Source organism: Macaca fascicularis, chromosome 4, assembly GCF_037993035.2.
Source record: "Macaca fascicularis isolate 582-1 chromosome 4, T2T-MFA8v1.1".
In the NCBI taxonomy this organism is placed as follows: Eukaryota; Metazoa; Chordata; class Mammalia; order Primates; family Cercopithecidae; genus Macaca; species Macaca fascicularis.
In genome coordinates, this window is record NC_088378.1 from 65,351,133 (window position 1) to 65,373,847 (window position 22,715).

Sequence of the window (22,715 nt, forward strand, 5' to 3'; positions counted from 1 at the left end):
ACAGTCCTTCACTGCCTGGACACCCATCATTTTTATTTTCCTTCATCAAACGTTTTAGAATTTAGGAATAAGTATATAAAGTGTTAAGAAGAAATAGTTATTAATTTGAATTATACAGAAAAATCAATCATGTAGAAATAACAATGTAATGAGTAAGTATTAGTGTTTTCTAATTTAATAAGATATAGTTTACAGAAAGATCTAAAGGGAATGCATTGCTTTTATTGAAAATACGACCTGTTTTCAAAATGTTTGTTTAGAAATCTAGATGTTTTATATGTACACGTGTGTTGCATTGGAAAGGCCAAATGAGATAATGAATAGATAACTATATTTTGGTCTATATTGTTCATGATTCCATAGCCATGTTTTTTGATAAATGCTAGAAGTATGGAAATGATAAACTTTGATACATGTGATTTCCTTAGGTATAGCATTCTTAATGCCCACAAATCTACAAATAATGTCATCATGTAACTGACAGGGTTACACTATTCCACTCTCTCAAGAAAATTATTTATGGGAAAAGTATGGTACTGTGACCCACGTAAGCCTTCTGAGTGCCACTATTCTTCTGTAGAATTTGGGCCTGTCAGTGTCCTTTACAATCATGCCCTATAGCATAGGCAGATATTCTTACCATCCACTGCATTATGGTCACCCAACCTAAATTGGAAAGCTCAAAATTACTTTTTAAAAGTGTTTGGAAGGACTATGAACTGCATATATTTTTATAAAATATTTACTGTAGTCTAACTGGAGTCATTTGTTGATATGATTCAAGTCTAAAAATCATTACCTCTTAACTCAGGATGGATAGAAAAGATCTATCTTTGAGCAACATACATACTTATTTTATTGCTATCAGTTTATAAGAACTAACCCTTTTAAAGGAATTTAAGGTCTGCTCTTGGCTAGAGAGAAATGCGTCAAATGCATATATATATATTCAATATAGCAAAATTGGTTTTTGGTTTGATTTTTAGTAACAGTCATATGTAATGCAAGAGTGTATCACCAACCACATGGTACATATGACTTCTACTTACATAGTTATATTAGGTAGAGCATATTTTAAACCTTGTTATATCCCCACCTGTGTCATAATGAGCTGTGTCAAATTTGGATTCATACACATATATTTTTATTGTTTTGTTATAGTCTTTAGCGCATTCATTCATATACATTTATTCAACAAATATTTAGTGAGCTCATACTCTGTGTCTGGCACGCTTCTAGGTAAGAGACACACAACAGTGAACGAGCGAGCCTGCTCTTGTGAAGTTGACATTTCAGTAGAGGGAGAAAGATGATACACGAATGAATAAACAAGAACATCTCAGGTGATTATACAAAAGAAGGAGAAGGATTCTCTTGAGGAGTGATTGGTATGACAGGACTGGCCATAGGATGATCTGGTAGCACAGTAACTCAGGAGGAGGGAGCAGCCAGTGCAAAGGCCCTCAGGTGAACGGTGGCCATGTGGAGGAAAAGAAGGCAAGCCAGTGCAGCGGGAACATTGTGAAGAGCAGCGGGTGGCAGGACCGAGGACCGGCAAGGCAGGCAGGAGCCATGTGGTTTAGCTTCTTGTGGACCATGGTAAGCAAATCGGCTTAATTTTATGATCTTGGAAGACTTCGAAGGTTTCAAGGAGGGAGTGGAGATTGAAGAAGCACTTGGCTGCATGGATGCTTTCAGAACTTGCTTTAGTGTCATGGTGTTCTTGCCTGGAACTCTGCCTGTAAATCCATGGTACCTAGAGTTCCTTTATTTAAAGTTGTACAGTGCATCAGTTAGCTTTTGTGGTAGTGCTCAGAACAGCCAGCATTTATGTAGCTCACGGTTCTACAGTTTGACAGTTTGGGCCGGGCTCAGCCGGGTAGTTCTGGTTTGTACTGGGCTTGTTCCTTCTACTTCAGTCAGCCACTGACCAGCTAAGTGGCTCTGCCTCTCGGGCTCTTGGACTGACTGGCTGTTGGCTTGACTGGCTCTTAGCTAAGGCAATGTGGTAACAGGACCATGTGTTACCAAGCTAGTCTAGGCTTGTTCATGTGGTGGTTGGTTGAGTTTCAAGAGAATGATTAGAATTGCCTCTTGAGTCCTAGACTTGGAAGTGGCACAGCATGATTGCTGCAGCAGCAATCTCTTGACCCAGGTAAGTCATAAATCCTGTCCAGAGTGAGGGGTAAAGAATTAGACTCCACCTTGGATGGAAGAGGCTATAACACTACATTGCATAGTAGTGGCTGTTTTTGCACACTCAAGGTCTCTGTGTCTCTAAGTGATACCAAGAGTTCAAGACTGGTTCATACCAGGTGTCCTCATTGCTTTGTAAATCCTATGTGGAGGTGTCCTCACTGAGTTAGAGAACATAATTGGAAATAAGGGTGTGACCATAGGGCTGACTGACTTTGTTTTAAATTTAACAGCCTTGGATAGAAAGACACACCAGCATCCTAGTGCAGGAGATAATGTGAGCATATCACTTGTGGTGAAAAGTGTAATTATAATACATCACACTGTCTTGAAATCGTGTCTTACAGTAGTAAGTTTAACAAATGCTTTTGGATGGCATAGATGTGTTTTTCATTGTTACCAATATTTATTGGATCCCTATATAGAGACAAGATTTTAGTTCATTTCCAATACATTCAGAGGACGGCCGCCGTACTCAGCAGCACGAGGCAGCCCTGTGTGTTCTTCCCATTGCCGGCCAACCGTGCACTGAGTGATTTCAGCAAGCCGTGTCCTTGAGCTGTCATGTGGTCTGTCATGCTAATGAGGAGAACGAGGAGAATTAATAAGTAAAAGAGGAATGCTGGCAGTGGCTTATGGTTTTTTCCTTTTTTTTTTTCTTAAGAGTTCTGCGTTTTTAATGGATTAAAATCCCAAAAAGTTAATAAAATAATAATAAAGAAAAACATGGAACAACTTCTTTGCTTCATAAAATTAAAACTTTGGAACCCAAATGCTTCTCCTGCAGTTTAAATTATCATAAATCCTGGAACATAGTTTTGGAGAGCAGTTTATTTATTAGTGACTACTTTTCCTTAATGTAGGTAAAAGTATGATTAATGGAATAGGTTGTACTTGGTGTATTGGACTTGTTGGCCCAATCAAGGCAGATACAGCAAACATTGTAAGTAGAGTATTTTTATTCCCTGGACGCCAATATAGGCAAAAATTATTTTTTCCAAGGGCGTCTAAATTCTTGGTAATATCCTTGCAGATAAATGTTATTGTGACTGGAAATTCAATCAATTTCTTGTTGATTGTTACTAGCCTCCTCCCCTTGCCCTTATTCCCCTTTGGGTGGAACAGCTCACTTGAGTAATTTTGCCTTTCCTATCCTTGCCTTGGAATTGGAGGCAAAATCTATATCATTTTAATGTTTAATTATGGTAAAGATACGATATCTATAATCACTAGAAAAAATAATGGAATATTCTTCATCACAGTTATTCAAATGGAAAACTAAAATTGAGTCACCCCCTCCTCTTGTTATTTCACAATAAATTACAGTTTGATCAAATATTTAAATGTAAAAAAATAAAATCAAATATATTAAAAGAAAACAAATGAAATTTTTTTTTTTTTGAGATGGCGACTCACTCTGTTGCCTAGACTGGAGTGCAATGGTGCGATCTTGCAGCAACCTCCACCTCCCTGGTTCTAGCAGTTCTCCTGCCTCAGCCTCAGCCTCCCAGGTAGCTGGGACTACCTGCATGCGCCACCACGCCCGGCTAATTTTTGTATCTTTAATAGAGACAGGGTTTCACCATGTTGGCCAGGCTGGTCTTGAACTCTTGACCTCAGGTGATCCTCCCACCTCAGCCTCCCAAAGTGCTAGGATTACAGCTGTAAGCCACCACGCCTGGCCCAAAATGAATATTTTTTAAAATACCTCAATGAGGAAGACATTTTCCAGCATGGCACAAACTCTAGAAACTTGGGGAAAACAAATGGATACATTTGAATATTTAAAATGTCAAATTTCTTGTTTTTGATTTCTTTACATTGAACACAGTTATGAGCATTTTCCCATGTTACAAAATATCTCTTAAAACCTGAATTTTTCATGATTATTAATGCTCTATCAGGTGAATATACCATACTTTAACCATCTCCCATATTTGTACATTTTTTTCTAATGTTATTTTAAATAATGTAGTGCACATGCTTAATATATAAACGGTAGATCACAAACTGTAACCTTAAGATAGCTCTTTCTAGTGGCGTGATTGCTGGATAAATGGGCACGAGTATGTTTGAGGATGTTGATATGTAGTGGAAGACTGTTTTCTGGGCAGGCTGTTCTTAGCTGCTGGCCCACCGTAGATGTTGAAGAACCTAGGTGTACGCATAAACCTGGACCACTGTATTTTTAATTTTTGCCACCTTGAAAGATAAGATGTTTATTCACATTTCTATGATTATTAATTGACATGGAACAATGGATAATGTTATTGACTTTTTTTTAACTAATTACTTTTAATTGAATAAGAAGCTCATGTAGTTGTTGGGGAAAGTTCTTACACTGATGTGTTTCTTCCATTTCTGTCCAAAAACGTTCTAAGTACATCAAGTATATGACTCACCCCCACCTTTTTTTAAAAAACTGATGGTAGCTTACTGTGCACACCCTTTCCATTCTTCTTACTTAATAGACTATCCTGGAAATCTTTTCTTATCTGCACACGGATTTACCTCAATCTTTGTAATTGAAGCATAGTCTTCTGTGTTCAGCTATACACTAATTTACTATAAACTTAACTCCCTTGGCAATGAAAATTTCGTTATGTTCACTTTTCACTGTTACAAACAACTCCAGTAAACATCGTTTTAAATCTTTATTTTTATACTTCAGGATCAGTGGAATTGTTGGGGTTAATACGTAATCGTATACATGTGCATTTTGATTGATACTGCCAATTGTATTTTATTCCAGTATATATTTTCATCAGCAGTGCAAGGCTATGATTTGAATAATTACCCAAACCTGTGTATATGTTGTAATTATCACGATGTTTAATCTTTAGTACAATATGACTTTATTTGTATTCCTTTAGTTATGAGTACGGTTCGTTACACATTGTTATAAATGGGCATTATTTCTCACTTTAGTTCCTCTTTTTGTGACAGTGATACTGATTTTAGAACTATCTAAGAAAAATAAATTGCAGCATAGTTTTGGCATTGCTTTATTTTAATGATAATGCTGCTAGAATTAGTATACTCTGTTTTCAATGAGTGCTTTACATTATGAACATAAAAAGGACTTTGAAAGTGAAAGAGAAAGGAAAGTACAGCCAGTTTTACTTCCAAATTCATGAATTCTCGTTTTCCCAATTTTCTTACTGGAATGATTGGAAATTAAGGTGATTTGTGTTATTTTTGGTGGAGGGGGGCGTAGGGTAATTGGGAAAGAGATGTCAATTGAAGGTTTTTGTGCTTTAGGAGAGTGAGGACTGTAAATGGCTTAGCTGCTGCTGAACTTTACAGATTGAACTTTCACAAAGCTCTTAGAGGTTCTCTACAAATGGAATCCTTTTAGGCACTTGTGTTATAAAATGTTGATTGTAACATTTGAAATAAGTGTGAGTTAATGGAAAGGGCCTTGTCTTTGGCTTTAGGAAGTTTCTACTTTGTTGTCTTAAACCTGCCCCTTCACACCTCTGTACTTCAGGAATCCTTAAAAAGTTCTCTCTCCCATTGAAGTGAAACATGGGTCTCATCAGAGTATTCAAATTTGTCTCTGCATTTGTTACAGCATCTGTGTGGAGGAGGAGAACGTTGGCTATTATGTCCTGATTTTACATTTGATTAAACCTGTGACTTTTTTTCTTACTGCTAATTTTAAGTCTCCCCACATCAAAGTTTAAAAAGAAAAATGACACCATGAATAATCTTATCTTTTCATTTCTGAATTAGAATTTATTTTTGACTGTGTAATGGATACTTAAATACATTTCACTCAGTTATACCTAAGCTAAACTCATCACTTTGATTTTCTTATGACGTTAAGCACAAAACATTGCACTTAATAAATATCTGGAAAGTGTGTATTATGAATGAGTGATGGTTTTTTTGAGATTAGAGCAGATAAATGCAGATTATAGGCAAAGAATTGATATTTTAACATCAATGCTGTATCTTCCCAGTACAGTATCCAGTCTTTTCCATTGAGAATTTACCAGAGTTTTTCAGTTGTATGTTCTTGTTTTAATCGGATTAGCACTAGAACAGATCTACTTCTAGTTTATGAATAAGAATGATAGGTGATTTTGGCTTATGAAATATAGTTATTGACTTTTTTGTTGTTGTTGTTCAAATTTATGACAAAAGGAACAAAAAAAGCTTAGCTGATTTCGGCCGGTAACTTTTATGACTACTACCTGGAAATCAAGTGTGAAAGTTGAAATACTCCTTTGCTCCCACTAGAGGGGGATTCCTTCCAACTTAGGTAAAAATGCTCTTTAGACCCAATGTGAAAACCTTGTATGACATTGATATTCCCTTTGTATTAAATTGAGGATAATCTCATGTTTTTAAAATCAGCTGATTTTCTGTAGTTGCTGATATTAAAATCTTACAGAAACAGAGGATGTAAAGGCTACTTGAACTAGGGTACAAATGTATTTAAACAACAGTGCTTTTGAACAAAACAAATACTTTTGTAGAGTTGCTATAATTAAATTTTTTAAAGGTATATTAAGAGTTTCAAAACAACTCCGCCAGCCCTGCTGGAGATAGAATCTGGGGTGAAGGGTGCCCTGGTGAGATCTGGCTCCCTCCTCCCACCCCCAAGGTCTGTCACTGTCTGTCTGCTGAAATAGCCACAGGGAGAGTTCTAAATTTTCACACGAAAGCTTTGACTTGCTCTCACCTCAAGTTGTCAAATATATTAAAGCCTTATCTTTAAATACAGCTCTATTTGCTATTGAATTTTCTTGTTACATTGACTTATTATAATATGATAAAATATGCAGAACTCACACTCTGAAGATTTTTTTTTTTGCAAAGTTAAACTGTAATATATTTTTAAAATAATTCTATGTGTGTTAAAAATAGCACATCAAGGGTGAGGTATGCAGATATGATCTATATGTGTACTTCACAAGCAAATGTCATATGATGTTCACAATATTTAAGATTCAGCAAATTTCCTGTTTGCACCTTTCCTTTAAAGTCTCCAATGTTGATTAGAGGTTTTAATTTTAAAAATGGTTGAGGTTAGTAATCTAGCATTGTGAAAGTCAGGGCTTGGGAAATTCAAACATGTAATCTTTTTTCCTTTTCTTAAATGAAAAGTAGATAATAAGGCCTTGTTTCTAAACCTAACAGCGTTGAAAATTAAACTGTAAACAGAAATGCTGTCGGTGAAACTTAAAATGATTTTTTCTGCTTTAATTGATCCAACATTTCAGTCTTTAGCCTAAAATCATATTTGGTATCAGCAACATACGGTTTTCTATAAAAACGAGGCTGCTCATCTCCATCCCTAATGGTAGTATCTTTCTTTGGCTTTCTGCACCAGCCTCTGTCAGTGCCAGGGGATGGTCAGTGAGCCTGGCTTTCAGTGAAGCAGTTGGAGAAGACAATTTGCTTCCTTGTTTCTTTTTTTGAGCCTTTTACTTTCATACTGGATGAAAGTCTTATTGTCATGGTCTTCCTTTCTATATTTTCTTTCCGCAAGGGAAGAATCCAATTTTGTTTTATAGCAGGATACATTAGATAGGCCTATATGCCTTCTACTTAAACACCTGCCACACGTGCCTAATTTTAAAAGGTTTAAAGCTGACAGTGAAGCCTGTTGCAGTCTGATACTGCCCGCCCACCCAGTCTTCCTCTTTAAAAATACTCAGATGTGTTCTGTTGCCTTCTTTCCTTGTTCTTTTGCATTGTGTATTGGTACTTTGCAATAGTCAAAGTTAAAAGCTTTACACACTACACTGAATAATTTTGTTTAAAAAACAGTAATTATCAATACATGTCTTGTTCCTTGCAGGTTTTTAAAATTCATGTTAATGAGCTCTGTCTTCTAATGCATGAGACTGACAGGCAGTCTTGAAGTTTTGCCATCATTTCACAACTTGTTGCTTAGACTCTGCCTGCCTTTTCCAGAGTAATGCTTTCAGGAGCTCTTGCTCTGCAACATTCCAGAGACCCAGCGCTGCCCACTCTGATCTGAGCAGGACAAGAATCTACTGGTAGCACATATGCATAGTGAGGTTGCTCCACAAAAGGCAGCTTCCCCTCACTGTCTGTCAGTAAAAGATCAAAAGGCATATGCATCATGTGATTGAGGTGAGAAGGATGATTCTACTCACTTCCTGGATTGTTTTTGAGGAACTTCAACCAGTACGTCCACATGATGGCAGATGGATTCGTTTGATAGGAGCTCCCGCCGTCTTATAAAACTGAAACCCAGACGGTGACTGGGATTTCAACCCAGCTCTGGAAGATACTCACAGATCTCTCTTTCTTGACAACTGACAAATTGAATGCCAGTTTTCTCAGAACTCTCCATTCTAGGCCATGCCTGTGTCTGGTTTCTGTGGCTAGACTCAAAGAGGTTTTTGATAGTGCCTAAATTATGTTTTTCCTTATGATTTCAGGTTGAAGTCTTGGCCTCGGAGGATACAGCCTTTGGACTCAAGGTGTGTAGTCTGATGTAGTTCCTTGTAGAGGTTTTGTCAGTTCCTCCTAGGTGGATCTTGAAGGCTCAACAAGAGAGGACTTACTTTTTTTTTAATCAAAGTACTGAGGTTTAAAAATCTTCACAAGTTTAAGATTTATCTTATTGTGATTAAGATTAGACTGTGGTAGTGTTTTCGTTACCTTCTTTGTTGTGGAGAATATGAGAAACAGTACAGGAAAATAAGAGTTTCATTTAGTAGTAATTCACTTTTAAATTTCAATTCAGCATAGCATAAGATTTACTTAAATTTTGCCCCAGTTTAGGGGCACTGAATTGTAAGATGTTATCAGAGTGCTGTATTTAGTTCAGAGCTCCAGTGTTATTCATTGATTTATAAACATCCCTGCTTCAGACAGAACCCCTACAGTCCAGTTACAACCAGATTGAAAACCTAGCTCCTTCCCGTGAGGACCTCATGACCACTTGACAGATCTAAGCCTATAAGCAGATAAATCATCCCACAGGGTGGCTGTATCCATGCAAGAAACATGCCAGAGGCTGCGAGTCAGGTGGAGTGGAGAGTGGCAAGGCTTTCTAGGAGGTGGATCCCTGGGCTGAGTTTTGAGGGCTTGGGTTATATTGAGGCAAGAAAGGAGGGCAGGAGAAATGAGAGCTATTTTCAGGTAGAACAGCCACCATGAAAAATATCAGAGGAAGCTAAAAATAGTTAAGTTCTGCCCGTGTAGCAAGATCTGAGACTGGACAGGTTAAAGATATTTTTCTCCTGTAGAAAATGGTAAACTATTAAAAGATTTTAAGCCAGGTAGTGGTCAGATTTGCAATTTAGACAGATGACTTTGGCCACTTTTTGGAGGATGGATTAAACCAGAGACCAGTCAAAAGCAATTGAATAAACCCGGTAAAAGCAAACACAGGCCTGAGCTGGCATAGTAGAAGGAGTATCAGAGGGAAGAGGACTGGGACCTCAGTATGCAGGGTCTGGTGCCTGCTGGGGTGTGCAGAGTAGGAAAAGACAGGAGCCCAAGATGAGTCCAGGGACTGTATGGTGTCACTCTGAGATAGAGAACACAAGAGGAAGAATTACAGATTTTTAAAAATTACAATCTTCCAGACCTGAATTGTCGATCAGATTACTTACCTTTTGTACATATTTGTTGATGCTTTTTAAATTTGTTAAATTTTGAGTAAATTGGGAGACACTTATTAGAGAACTCTGATTCCATTTTCTTATAGAGGTGTAGAAGTATAGGGTAGGTGCCATCAGTTACTTTGGAAGTCAGTTTGGGAGAATAGGAAGGTTGGTAGAAACTGTTACAGAACACCAGGTATTGGTGACGACCCTCACGTGACTCTTCCATGTGTTACATCTTTGGCTTGAAACCAAATTGGATTATTTATGTATTTTTTCTTTTTACCATTTTTCATCCTATGTGCTTGACATTTTAAAAGCCCAGTCTACCAGTTGTGCAGTAATGACAGGTAAGATGACACTGTAATACTACCAAAAGCAAAATTTCTGAGGTTACAAATGTAGCAAGATTTTACTTCCTTAAATATATATGAAGAAAATTAAATTAATACTTTACAAATACTTGATAAAACGCAAGTTTATAACCCTAATACATTTTTTGTTTCTGTATTTGCCAAAAATTACTAAAAGAAATTATTAATTCTAAATAGAACCTAACTCAGTGTTATTTACAGTATTTAACATGTGGTTGTCTTGTGAATTTTTCAGTTTTTATTTAATGCCCAGCATGCATGTGGAATATTCACTGCATTTTTAATAAACCTGTAGGGTCAGTTCTTATGAGCTCATTTTCATAATCCTTCATACTTACTGAATATGCAGCAATATTATAGAAGATTAGTGTAGCCAGCAGCCCTCATAGTCCGTCCTGCTGTGTGAAGGCTCCGCGTTTGTTCTGTGGCCAACCTAACAGATTCCTTTTGTAGCTTTAACTTTTTTTTTTGAGACTGGGTCTCACTCTGTTGCCCAGGCTAGAGTGCAGCGGCATGATCATGGCTCATCACAGCCCCAACCTCCCAGGCTCAAGCAGTGCTCCCGCTGGCCATGTGCCAGCATGCCTGGCTAATTTTTTATAAAAATTTGGGTCTAACTATGTTGCCCAGGCTGGTCTTGAACTCCTCGCCTCAAGTGATCCCTGGTCTTGGACTCCCAAAGAGTAGTGTTGGGATTACAGGTGTTAGCCACGGCTTCTGATCTCATAGCATTAAATTTAATATGTTGAAACAACAGTGAAAATTTTTTTCAACAATCCAGTGACTTTCACAATAAGAGATGCTTTTAGCTTTTGCTGATCTATACCAAAGTGTTTATACATCTAATTAAAAATGGGAAATTTGACATTTTACTGCTTCATTATCTGGAATTCGGCAAGTATATTTTTGAATTCCAAAAATTACCTTATTTCTTTTTCTTTTTTTCTTTTTTTTTTTTTTTTTGAGACGGAGTCTCGCTTTGTCGCCAGGCTGGAGTGCAGTGGCGTGATCTCAGCTCACTGCAACCTCCACCTTCCGGGTTCATGCAATTCTCCTGCCTCAGCCTCCTGAGTAGCTGGGACTACAGGCGTGTGCCACTACGCCCACCTAATTTTTGAATTCTTAGTAGACACGGGATTTCACCATGTTGGCCAGGATAGTCTCCATCTCTTGACCTCATGATCCGCCCGCCTCAGCCTCCCAAAGTGCTGGGATCACAGGCGTGAGCCACTGTGCCCGGCCAAAATTACCTTGTTTCATGAAGGTCTAGGTATTCAGCATTGGTCAGGTTTTTAAACGCATTCACAGTTGGTATTTCTTCCTGTTTTTATACCACTGGGAAAGGTAACTCAAGTGTCTGAGTCACTGTGGTAACACATGCTACCCTCTTGGCAAATGCACAGAGCACTTCTGAGCCTACGGGATGGCGTGTGTGTCCCATGTGTGTCGCCGCTCCTTTTAGTGATGATCTTTAATGAGCCTTTATCTTTCTGTACTTTTTTTCTACTACTTCTTTATACTTGTATGCTTTGCCTTCTCTTAAGCAGAATTAAATTTACAAGCTTAATATTGATTTAGCACAAATTTGTCAGTCTTACTGGAAAATGAGTGTACACGTTGGGACCCAGCAGTGCGAACGACTTATTTTTGTATGTGCGTGTGGTGAAACTACAACCCAGGGCAACCAGTGTGTGGTCCTGCAAAACTGTCATGACTATTAGGGTTGATTCGAGAGTAACTTTTTCATCTAGTCAAATGGCAAGTATCTGTGTTCTCCTACTTCTTACATCTTAATTTTGCACAAATAGAGATTCATTGTTTTGTTAGGCTTATCTCATTTAAAGGTAACTTAGAATTTGGAATGCTGAAACTGTTTCACAGTATAGTAAACAAGCACTTCTGCTGTTTTCCAGTGGTGTTAGTTTTTTTCTTCTGAATTTAAGTAACTTTTATTTTCTTGAGTTTGTTTCTATACAGGTATAATTAAGATAATTATTTTTAAATTATATCTATTTATAATGGAACAAGAATTTGAGGTGAATAGAAGTGCTTCAAAATAAAAAATGGGTGAATATATGCCTTTATTGGTAAAGTTCTGCAAACTGTAGACCACTATTCTTATTTTCAGCTTTGATCATGATTTGAATATATTATAAAGCTTATAATTCTATAGAAAAATAAATCAGAAGTCCCAGCAGCCACCAACATGGGTTGGTTCTTTTTATAGGATCACTGTGCCTTGTATATCATTAATGAACTAACTAAAGCTGCTGGTGATAATGGGATGATATATCAGCTAAGCATTTATATGTGTACATATGTGATTATATTACTAAATATAGGGAAAAGACTAAAACATTGACTTGTTGCTTATGGATTCTAACATATAGTAGTATAGAAAATTATAGTAAGGGGTGTAAACAAGAAAGGAGTATGTAAATTAGCCCGGAGTCATTAAAACAACATGTAAACATAACTTATTAATAAACTTCTTAATAAATTTCTTAGGAAATCTTATTAATCGAATAAGTTACTTCAAAATTTCATGACTGTGAATGTTTTTCGTGTTTTGATTAGGTAGCTAAGTCCAGAATTAGAGAAAAGCACGTTTTTATTTAATCCACTCTCATATGAGATGTGGACACTGTTGTTATCCCCAGTATTAGGTGAGGAAACAGGAACTCAGAGTTTAGAACTTGCTCAAGTTCACACAACCGATCAATAACAGAACTGGGATTTGCATCAACAAGGTCAGCCCCAGCACCTTGTCTGTTTTCTGAATGTCCTGAGAACTGATGGAACTGATAGGGGGTACCCTGTACCTGCCTCTCACTCTTTACTCCCCATCTTCTTAGCCACCGTCACCTCTGCCCCACTCAACTCCTCTTACTAAGGTCCCTAATGACACACCCAAATCTAGCAGAGCAGTCCACTGCTTGCCCTGTGCCTGCCTCCTTGTGCGTTTGACCTAATGGACTTCTTCCTTGGCACACACTCTTCCTGTGGCTTCCTCAGCAGTGTTTTGTTGATTCGCCTCCTACAGGTCTGGCCTCAATTTCTCAGACTCGTCTTCCTCTTCACAGACAGGCAGTAATGCATTTGTTCAGGGCTTCATCCTAGATTCTCCTCTCTGCTACATAATATCACTAACACCCCACGTTACATCTTCCCCTCCTCCTCCAGGGTATATTCTTAAATATCCTGCCGAACGAGTGAATTATGCATAAAGATATGACAAAGATGAAAACATGTATCTCTTGTTCAATACAGTGTATTTCCTGGGGTAAATTCTTAGTGCTTGCCTAGTTGACAATAACGTAATTTGGTTATCAAAATAATTTTTAAAGACTTTTCCCTTTGAAAGATGGAGGGACAGAAATATGTATTACCAGTTTATTCATTTGCTATACCTGTCTTCCAGTTTTAAATGGACATCAGAATCCAGAAAATCAAAAATATTTTGATAGGGTGTTTTGGCTGGCATGTTCTTTTGGAGAAGAAAACTCTGAATTTTATGACTCTTAATAATATTTGATATAAACTATTAAAAATACACATGGAGAGGTCAGTTGAAAATGAATTACGAGGATAATCAAGGGGAAGCATATTGTATTGCTCTCAAAAAGAATGAGAAAAAGAAAAACGATGCAATTTACGCTATCATTGGGCCCCACAAGATCACAGGAGCCCTCCACTCCTTTTCTCTTGAGACAGAGTCTCACTGTGTCACCCAGCCTGGAGTACAGTAGCGTGATCTCCGCTTATTGCAGCCTCCACCTTCCAGATTCAAGTGATTCTCCTGCCTCAGCCTCCTGAGTAGCTGGGATTACAGGCCTGCGCCACGACGCCCAGCTAAGTTTTTTGTATTTTTAGTAGAGATGGGTTTTTACCATGTTGGCCAGGCTGGTCTCGAACTCCTGACCTCGAGTGATCTGCCCGCCTCAGCCTCCCAAAATGCTGGGATTACAGGCATGAGCCACCGCACTAAGGCTACACTTAACTTTAATCCTCTTTGCTGATAATTTTTAATATTTGTTTTAGGCACCTAAAATTTATTACTATAAAAGAGAAAGGTCTAAGCTAAAGTATCTGAATATAAGATGTTAAAGTAAATCCTAGACTTGTATTACTTTTTACCTGTATTTTGGTTGATTAGATATCTTAGAGAAAAATAACATCAGCATTCAAACTGGTCTTCCAACCCCTAACTAACATAGTCCCTTAAATATCCCATGCCCTTTGCTGCCCTTAGCTTCCCTCCAGCCTAATCTCCACCTTGCCTTTCCCCTAAAATGCTTACTCTTCCTCTTTCTGCATTTCAAAATCCTGCTTTCCCTCCAGGCTCCATTCTAACCTCTCTCTTCTATGATTTGTCTCAGCATTGGAGCCTTCTGAGTGCCATCCTCAGAGCTCAACAGTTCTCACTGCCTTTAGGACTCACTTGGAATTTCTCAGCTACCAACTTGTTTTTGTGTTCTTTTGTATTTGGGAGACAGCATGATATGGCCTAGCCCAATTCCGTTATGTGGCATTTTCCCCCGTAATATGGTAAGCTTAGAAAATCCATTTTTTTCATCTTTTTATATCCATATTGACTTTCACATGGTAAACAGTGAATAAGTACTGATGATTATCTGAGTTTTACTGATAGTGTTAACAATTATCATTGCTAAGAGCATAAAATGTGTGATATTAACATGTCCCTACTGTGTTCTTCTCTATTCTGGGATTTCTTCGCCGATTCTCCCGTTATCTGGGCTAATATGTGAGCTTGGCATTTCCTATTTAAGCTCTGTAATGCCCACCTGAAGGAAGACATATTCATTGTTAATGTTTGTTAAAGCTATTGAGTGAGTATGGCTGGCATCAGAAACTAGTTGGTTCCTTTTAACCTGGCTTATCTTAAATATGTTCATTAATCAAGTTCTGCAGTTATATTCATTCATATCATTCTACTTCTTTCCACTGCTTTCCATTCAAACAAATAGCTATGGGATATACATGTTATTTGTCAAGTACTAGGGATGCAGTGGTAAGAATAGTAAGTCCTTGCTTCCACAGATCTTACATTGTAGACACAACTTTTGGAATGATCTGATGTCAGGGAACAATCCAAGAAGAGATGCAAACTTTGGATATAATTGTATGCTTTTCTGGTGTTTAATTGTCTTAATTGAATCTATTTATTGTATTCTACAAAATGGAATGTCATTCCAGTTTGACTTAAGGAAATTGAAGGATTAGTCACCCGTAAATATAATTGCAAATAGAATAAAAGTGGAAAAATTTATTTTGTCATTTTAAAATAAGGTATTTTCAATTGTGGAAAATACATAGCCTGGGAATCATATTTGGCAGTGACTTAAATCAAATTTGAGCTGCTTTCTGTCTTTTGACGTCTGATCATTATGAAAATATCTATATTTCACTTCCCTCATATAAACAAAATGATGCAGTCTATAACTATAGGATTTATCATACTGGCTAAGGAGGAAACAGAAAAAAATACAATGGCAGCCCATGTCTGAATGGGTCTCCTGGCTCAATAACCAAATAATGACCCTTAGGAAAAAGCGGGAGGTTCACTTGTAGCTTCTTTTTCTGATCCGCCTAACTTAGAGGGCTCCCGTTTGAATTGTGTTAAAAGTCCATTTGTTTTTAGTCGTTTCTGACTCTGTGTCTTTTGTTACATTTTTCCAGCTTTAATCATTTCTCATTGCTCATTTTGGTTCTGTAGAGGTGTGCTATCCAGTGCGGCAGTCACCAGCCATGTGTGGCTATTTAAAGTATTTAAAGCTAAATCAAATTCAAATAGCATTTCTTCAGTTGCACCGGCCACATCTCAACAATTACATGTTGCTGGTGGCTGCCACACTGCCATAGTGCATAGAGAGAGCCGTCCATCTTAACAATGAGTTCTGTTGCCAGAGCTGGTCTAGAAAATACAGGTTCCAAGTATGTATATACAGACAGCTTTTAGCATAACACATTTCACAATTAGAACAGTCATTTAAAAAATTGATTTAAAAACTAGGGATTTGAAAAGATAGGAGAAAACAGAAGGAATTTGCTGTTTGGGTAAAGTGCTATAAAGCAGAGGGGATGTTCTGCTTAGGAAAGAAATAGAAACTATTATAAAGTTGACAAGTTTCATTAGATCTTGAGAATAGAAAAGTTTTAAACAGGGTCATGAAATTTGGCATCCTTCTAGAGTGACATTTATAAGGGGTCATTAATTCATTGATTTGCCTAAGATGTGTCCCCAGGCTACCAATATATTATTTTGGATTTAGAATGTTTAATTTTGCATTGTAAGATTCTACCCAATAAAATAGTTCTTTCTTTTATGAGTGTAACCACATGAAAACATATACTAATCTTCTGTTTAAAAACATTTAGCATATATATATATATATATTTGGAGACAGTCTCTCGCTCTGTCGCCCAGGCTGGAGTACAGTGGCGCGATCAATCTTGGCTCACTACAAGCTCCACCCTTAGTGGGACGTGTTTTCTAGTGAATTTACTTGGCTAACTCTCTGAGTGAGGGTGACTTTAACTTAGGTGGAAGTATATTTAAGATAACCAATGTCATTGAAACAAAACTAGCAAACAGTTTTTTTGAACTCATGATCGTATGAACTCATATTACTTTTCATAATATGATTTATTTTTACATTTTAATCTTTTTTATTTAATTAAAATCTATTCAAAACCTTGAGAGCAGTAGAGGACCAAGTTTATTCCATACTGTTTCAATATTGACTCAAAATTAAAATTATAGAATACATACTGTTAAAGCAAAAAATTTACTATTTCCTCTAAAAGAAAGATTCAAGGGGGTGTGGGGAGAGGAATCGGCAGTGTTTCTCTAGGACCTCAAGGATCTTAAGTTCTCCCGGATGTGGGAATCCAGGAATCCATATTGAGCTCTTCTCTTCTTTTGTTAGAAAATTTCCCAGCCTCTGCTTCTGCCATCTGCTGGTAGTTCAAACAGTTACATGTTTGAGTTTAAAACAAATTTGCTTTATTTTTATTTGGAAACGATTTTGGGGAAATACTTTATGTATATTTACTGTAATATTTTGATGCAGTTTTCTTTGTTAGGTTTAATTATCTTTTGAAGGGATATTTTAGCTTTTTTTTTCAATTCTGTCTTTAGAGGAATACACAAGTCTAAAACTCAGAAAAGACAGAAGACTATGAGGCCAAAGCATATGCAGTGAAGAGGCAGGGTAGAGCCCTGTTAATGAAAGGCCTTTAGTGGCCAATGAGAAGTTACTTGAGAGCTGTTAGCGGTCTCACCTGATGTCTGGCTTTGGATTAAATATGGTATAGGAATTTTTTCCTGCCATTTTACGATTAAGACTACTTGACTGGGAGTTGAACACACCCATATTCTACTGTAAGTCCCATTGTAAGGTTGGAGAATTGATTTCTAGACATCATTAAATTTCTTTCCAGCCCTAAAATTCTGCAGGTCCTTAATGCTAACAGGCCTCCTGTATTCATCCAAAGTGCAACTGTTTTACCATTTATTATTCTTCCATTTCTTCCTGCTGATGTTTCGTAGACTAAGGTATTCTCGTTGTCTTGAGAAAAACAGAATTTTGTCGTTGTGTTGTTGTCCACAAACAAATCCTTTCATTAAGTGAAGCCAGGCAAAAAATTTTAAAAGAAAGATAAAATACAGGATTTTTATTTTCTGCCACCTTTAATCTTCTTTCCTAATTTCCTTTAGAGCTGCCTTGGCCAGTTATTTTTCATCATTTTCTCAAAGAGAAAATGTAACCTAAGATTTTTCCAATTTCTTTTTTTTACAATGAAGAAGGCTGAGGGAGGGAAAGTGACTTATTTTAGTCACTGTCTAGTGGTAAAGCTCAACTAGAAGTTGCTGCTTCCCAGGCCTGTGTACTTCATTAAAAAATTCCAGCAATGTCTGTGTTGTTGTTGTTTTTAAATCAGTCCTCTCAAGTTTAGGAACTCTATATTAGGTTACATCTTACAGAATTGACATTTCACAGCTCAAAAAATGGTGTAATGTTGGCAATTTCATATGGTTCAACCCATTGTACTAGGACTCTAATATCATTTTAGATCAACTTTCAATAGTGAAAATCGGCCGGGTGCGGTGGCTCAAGCCTGTAATGCCAGCACCTTGGGAGGCTGAGACGGGCAGATCACGAGGTCAGGAGATCGAGACCATCCTGGCTAACACGGTGAAACCCCGTCTCTACTAAAAAATACAAAAAACTAGCCAGGCGAGGTGGCGGGTCCCTGTAGTCCCAGCTACTCGGGAGGCTGAGGCAGGAGAATGGCGTAAACCCGGGAGGCGGAGCTTGCAGTGAGCTGAGATCCGGCCACTGCACTCCAGCCTGGGCGACAGAGCGAGACTCCATCTCAAAAAAAAAATAGTGAAAACAGTATTTTTCTTTAGAAGTAGTTTATTCCAATTGGAATGGGTGTGAGCACACTCTGTGAAGTACTAGGTGATCACAAGATGTTTGTGGAGGACGTGAGCGTACCCAGTAAGCCACAAAGCCCAGCAAAGAAGGTATGAGGTTTCCAGAGTATGTTTTGGCATTATATGCAAAATCAGAAGTAGTGTATTATGATCAAGGGAGTTCTTAGTGTAGTAGGAACTCCATTTCTTCCGGACCAAGTATTCTGTCAGGTGATGGTAGATGGCAGAGTGTTTAGATAGATTCATTGACAGCATGGCGGCTGTCCCAAGATCTACTAAGTCCACTGTGCAGAAATGTTTGCCCTGCCCTAGTGGTGGTGAAGATATGGTCAGTGGAGGGGCCCATAATTTAGTATCGTTCATGCCTGCCTTTGTCAGATTCTGTTCATTTTTGTAAAAACACATTAGGAATTAAACATGGCCTCACGTGCTATGTGTCTGAAAAGTGGTCTTTTCAAGAGAGCAAGGAGTTATGCTGGAAGCAAGCTTATTTACTTGTATAATTTGGAGTTTGATTGACTCCCGTTTTCTCTGGGGACATTATTTTGGCACTAGTTTTTGAGGACTTAATTTTCTAGTAATAATAAAAATGCATATATTCTCTTATCCCCACCCTCAAACACCTGTTCATTTGGGACATGCACATATAATTAGAGGCATGTTTCGGGGCTTGCCTGTAAAATTCCTTTGCATACAGTTACTGTGATCATATTAATAATCATCAAGCTACTTGAGATTTTGTTGGGAAGAAGCAAAGAAAATATCCCAGGGAAGATGGGGGTGATTTTGATTGCGTGTGTTTTAGGTTGTCTGCACTGCCAAATTTTAAAGCAGATTCTGTTTCTTCAGATGGTGAAAGCCCTCCTCCTTCCCTCCTCCTGCCTTAAATTTGGCTTCTTCCCAAGCCATGTCAATTTTTGCAAGTCAGTTGAGAATGTCAACGTGGCTGGTGTTGAAAGAGCCAATATGTTGGAAGATGCTTAAAGCCAAGTAGAACATTTATGTGAATTAAAGAATATATCAGGGATGATTTTTAAAAATCAGATTTAGATTAAGAAACCTGTTGAATTAATACTTGCATAACAGATGTATCACTGATAAATACTTGTAAAAGATATTCCCAAATAAGCAATAAAAGTACCATTTTACAACCGAAGTAATGCATCCTGTGGGTCCATTTGCAAAGATATGCCAACAGAAATGCATGCAGAGCTCTGGAAGTGATAATGCAAATAAAACATTTCACATTATAACTTAAAATAACAAGTTTGGAAGCAAGAAAAAGTCTGGGAGACTATTTGTTTTGTCTAAATTCTGCTTTTACTCTGGTCTTTTAACAGTTGGCTTTTGATAATGTATTATTGCCTTAGTGTGTTCCTATGTATTGAAGGAATACATTGTCTGACAGAATTGTGGTTGACAATATTACAAGTTCTAAATAATAAGAGTAATAAATATCATGTCTTGTTTGCTTTGTTGTCATAGTCGCCTGTTCTCATGCTTTCCTGAATTTGGCTGGTGTCTTGATTACAATGGAATCACTGAGCAGAGAGTTTTGCCGTGTGTAATGTATTCGTCTGTGCACAGCCACAGCAGAGCATCCAGGCAGCCTGCAGTGGCTCTGTGTTCCAGTGTGCCAGGTCACCAAGACTTGCTGCCTTGAGGCCAGGCGCAGTGGCTCACGCCTGTAATCCCAATACTTTGGGAGACCGAGGCAGGCAGATCACTTGAGGTCAGGAGTTCAAGACCAGCCTAGCCAACATGGTAAAGCCCCATCTCTACTAAAAATACAAAAATCAGCCAGGCGTGGTGGTGGGCGGCTGTCATCCCAGCTACTCAGGAGGCTGAGGCACAAGAATCGCTTGAACCAGGCAGTGGAGGTTGCAGTGAGCTGAGATCATGCCACTGCACTTCAGCGTGGGTGACAGAGCAAGACTCAGTCTGGAGAAAAAAAAAGACTTGCTGCCTTAATTTGCTGCTCACTTTGCCCAGCAAGGCCACTCTGCCTGGGCTGATTCTAGACCCTGGCCAAGGTGGGGTGAAGCCTTCCCTCTCTCTGGCCAGAGTGCTCCTCAGGTGTGACCTACCTTTGGTAGCTGGGCAGGTTTCTGCTTGCAGTAGGTGTGGCCTTAGATGGCCATGTGAAAAGGAGGGGTCAGTGTGAGGAACGGGAGAGAAGTACGGAAGAGAAGAGAAGGGGAAGGGCGGGACTGGCCCTTGAAATTGGCATAGAGGAAGTTAAGTCCTACAGGAAATTTCTGTTGTTTTCCCCTAGCTACACATGGCAGTTTAAAGCATTTAATTGGCTATTTCTTAAGAAGCATGTACATTTTTATTTTTATAAGAAATGTCTCAACCTCCCTTCACTGTTCCACAAATTAAATTTTCCTTTCAGAATATTTTTTTTTTGTATCTCATTGAGGAAGAGGGGCTGTGAAGAACAGAACAGCAAATGAATACATAGTATTTATAATGAGAATTGGATATAGGCTTAGATTGCCTCTTACACATTAAATATCATGGTAAAGTCAATAAAATTTTAAGAAGTATTCTAAAATTAATTTCAAACAAATTTTCGAAACATTTCTAGAATTTCTTTTTAAATCTTCACATTACATATTAAAGCTTCTCACATTGTATTCCTATTTTTGTCTTATTTAAGTTTTAATCTCCTTATAAAAGGATAAGTGTCTTTTCTTCAGTCATCTTAATGTGTTAACCTGCACTTCATATCATCATGATTTTCACACATGTACTGAGTGCTGCTGCAGTCCAAGAGTAACAATGCCATGGCCTCCAAGGGGTAAGGGCCCCCCGGACCATCAGCCCCAGCATAAGGAAGAGAGACACTCTCAGTTGTGGGGTGTCCCTGCCCAATTCAGCCCCCACCTCACTGAGGCTCTTCCACCCCCAATTTCCATCGCAGATGCCCAGAAGGGTGGGAGGGGCCAAAGGAGCTTCACCTTGTGTATCATAAATAAAGCCTCCTGGACCCAGTCCCCCCACAAGGAAGAACAACAGATAATTCAATTTAAAAAATGTTACTTGTGGCCGGATGTGGTGACTCACTCCTATAATCCCAGCACTTTGGGAGGCCGAGGCAGGTGGATCATGAGGTCAGGAGTTTCCTGAGACCAGCCTAACCAACATGGTGAAACCCTGTCTCTACTAAAAATACAAAAATTAGCTGGGCATGGTGGTGCGCGCCTGTAATCGCAGCTACTCAGGAGGCTGAGGCAGGAGAATTGCTTGAACCCGGGAGGCGGAGGTTGTAGTGAGCAGAGATCACGCCACTGCACTCCAGCCTGGGCAACAGAGCGAGACTCTTATCTCAAAAATAAAAAGTTACTTGTGATAAGTGAATAATTTGGGAAGAAGAAATCCTGAGTTTTATGTTGCAGAAGGTATTTCTTTATCATGTAGACACTTAGAGGGCTTCGATTTTGGTAGTAAATAACCTTCATTTAAAAAGTTAATTTTTTTGTTTTACCTTCATATGAACCCTGTAATAGTACTTCTAATGACATCATACTCATAAAATGACTTTTTGTTTTCTGATCGACAGTGGAAATGTTTATGATGTGCTGTGTAATAGTATGTGCAAACATCACAGGCACAATATTAATAGATGCATGTATATGTGTGTCGCACAGTAAATATGTCCCATTCACATATGTATGCATTCTTTCCTTTTACATAGGAGGCACAGAGAAGTTGACCTCCCTAAAGGATAAGTTCTAAAAGGCAGGAAATGGAGATCTGCCAGGCTTGTTGGCTAGAGTCATGGACAAGAGCAAGGCCTGTCTGAACTGCCACTCAGTTTTTATTCTGCGCATTTGCAGGGCTGGTGATTAGAGTGGCTTTCGCCCAATTATGCTGTGATTATTCTGCTGCACTGTAATTGACTGGGGAGATATGCTAATACCTGTCATTTGGGATGATAAAAGATGAGCGGGGGACGCAATGCATTATTTAGCTGGCTGTGTGATAGATGAGGGATGCGCAGAGTGCTTTAATTGCTGAGAAGAGAGGTTAAGCTGAACGAACGGATGAATTAGAAATGAGTTTTTTTATGGCTTGTGGAAA

At 38.3% G+C, this 22,715-nt stretch overlaps 1 protein-coding gene across 9 annotated transcripts in view; it reads left to right on the forward strand.

The window, feature by feature from the left end:
* Positions 1-22,715, forward strand: part of ARID1B (AT-rich interaction domain 1B) — a 442,633-nt gene that overhangs the window by 255,445 nt on the left and 164,473 nt on the right. For 5 of the 9 annotated variants that reach the window (XM_045390312.3, XM_045390315.3, XM_045390314.3 and 2 more), the window contains one exon: positions 8,619-8,660. The exons of the other annotated variants lie outside the window; for them this stretch is intronic. In XM_045390312.3, coding sequence (XP_045246247.2) covers positions 8,619-8,660 — 42 coding nt within the window. The remainder of the gene's footprint in view (positions 1-8,618; positions 8,661-22,715) is intronic. 9 annotated transcript variants of the gene reach the window in all.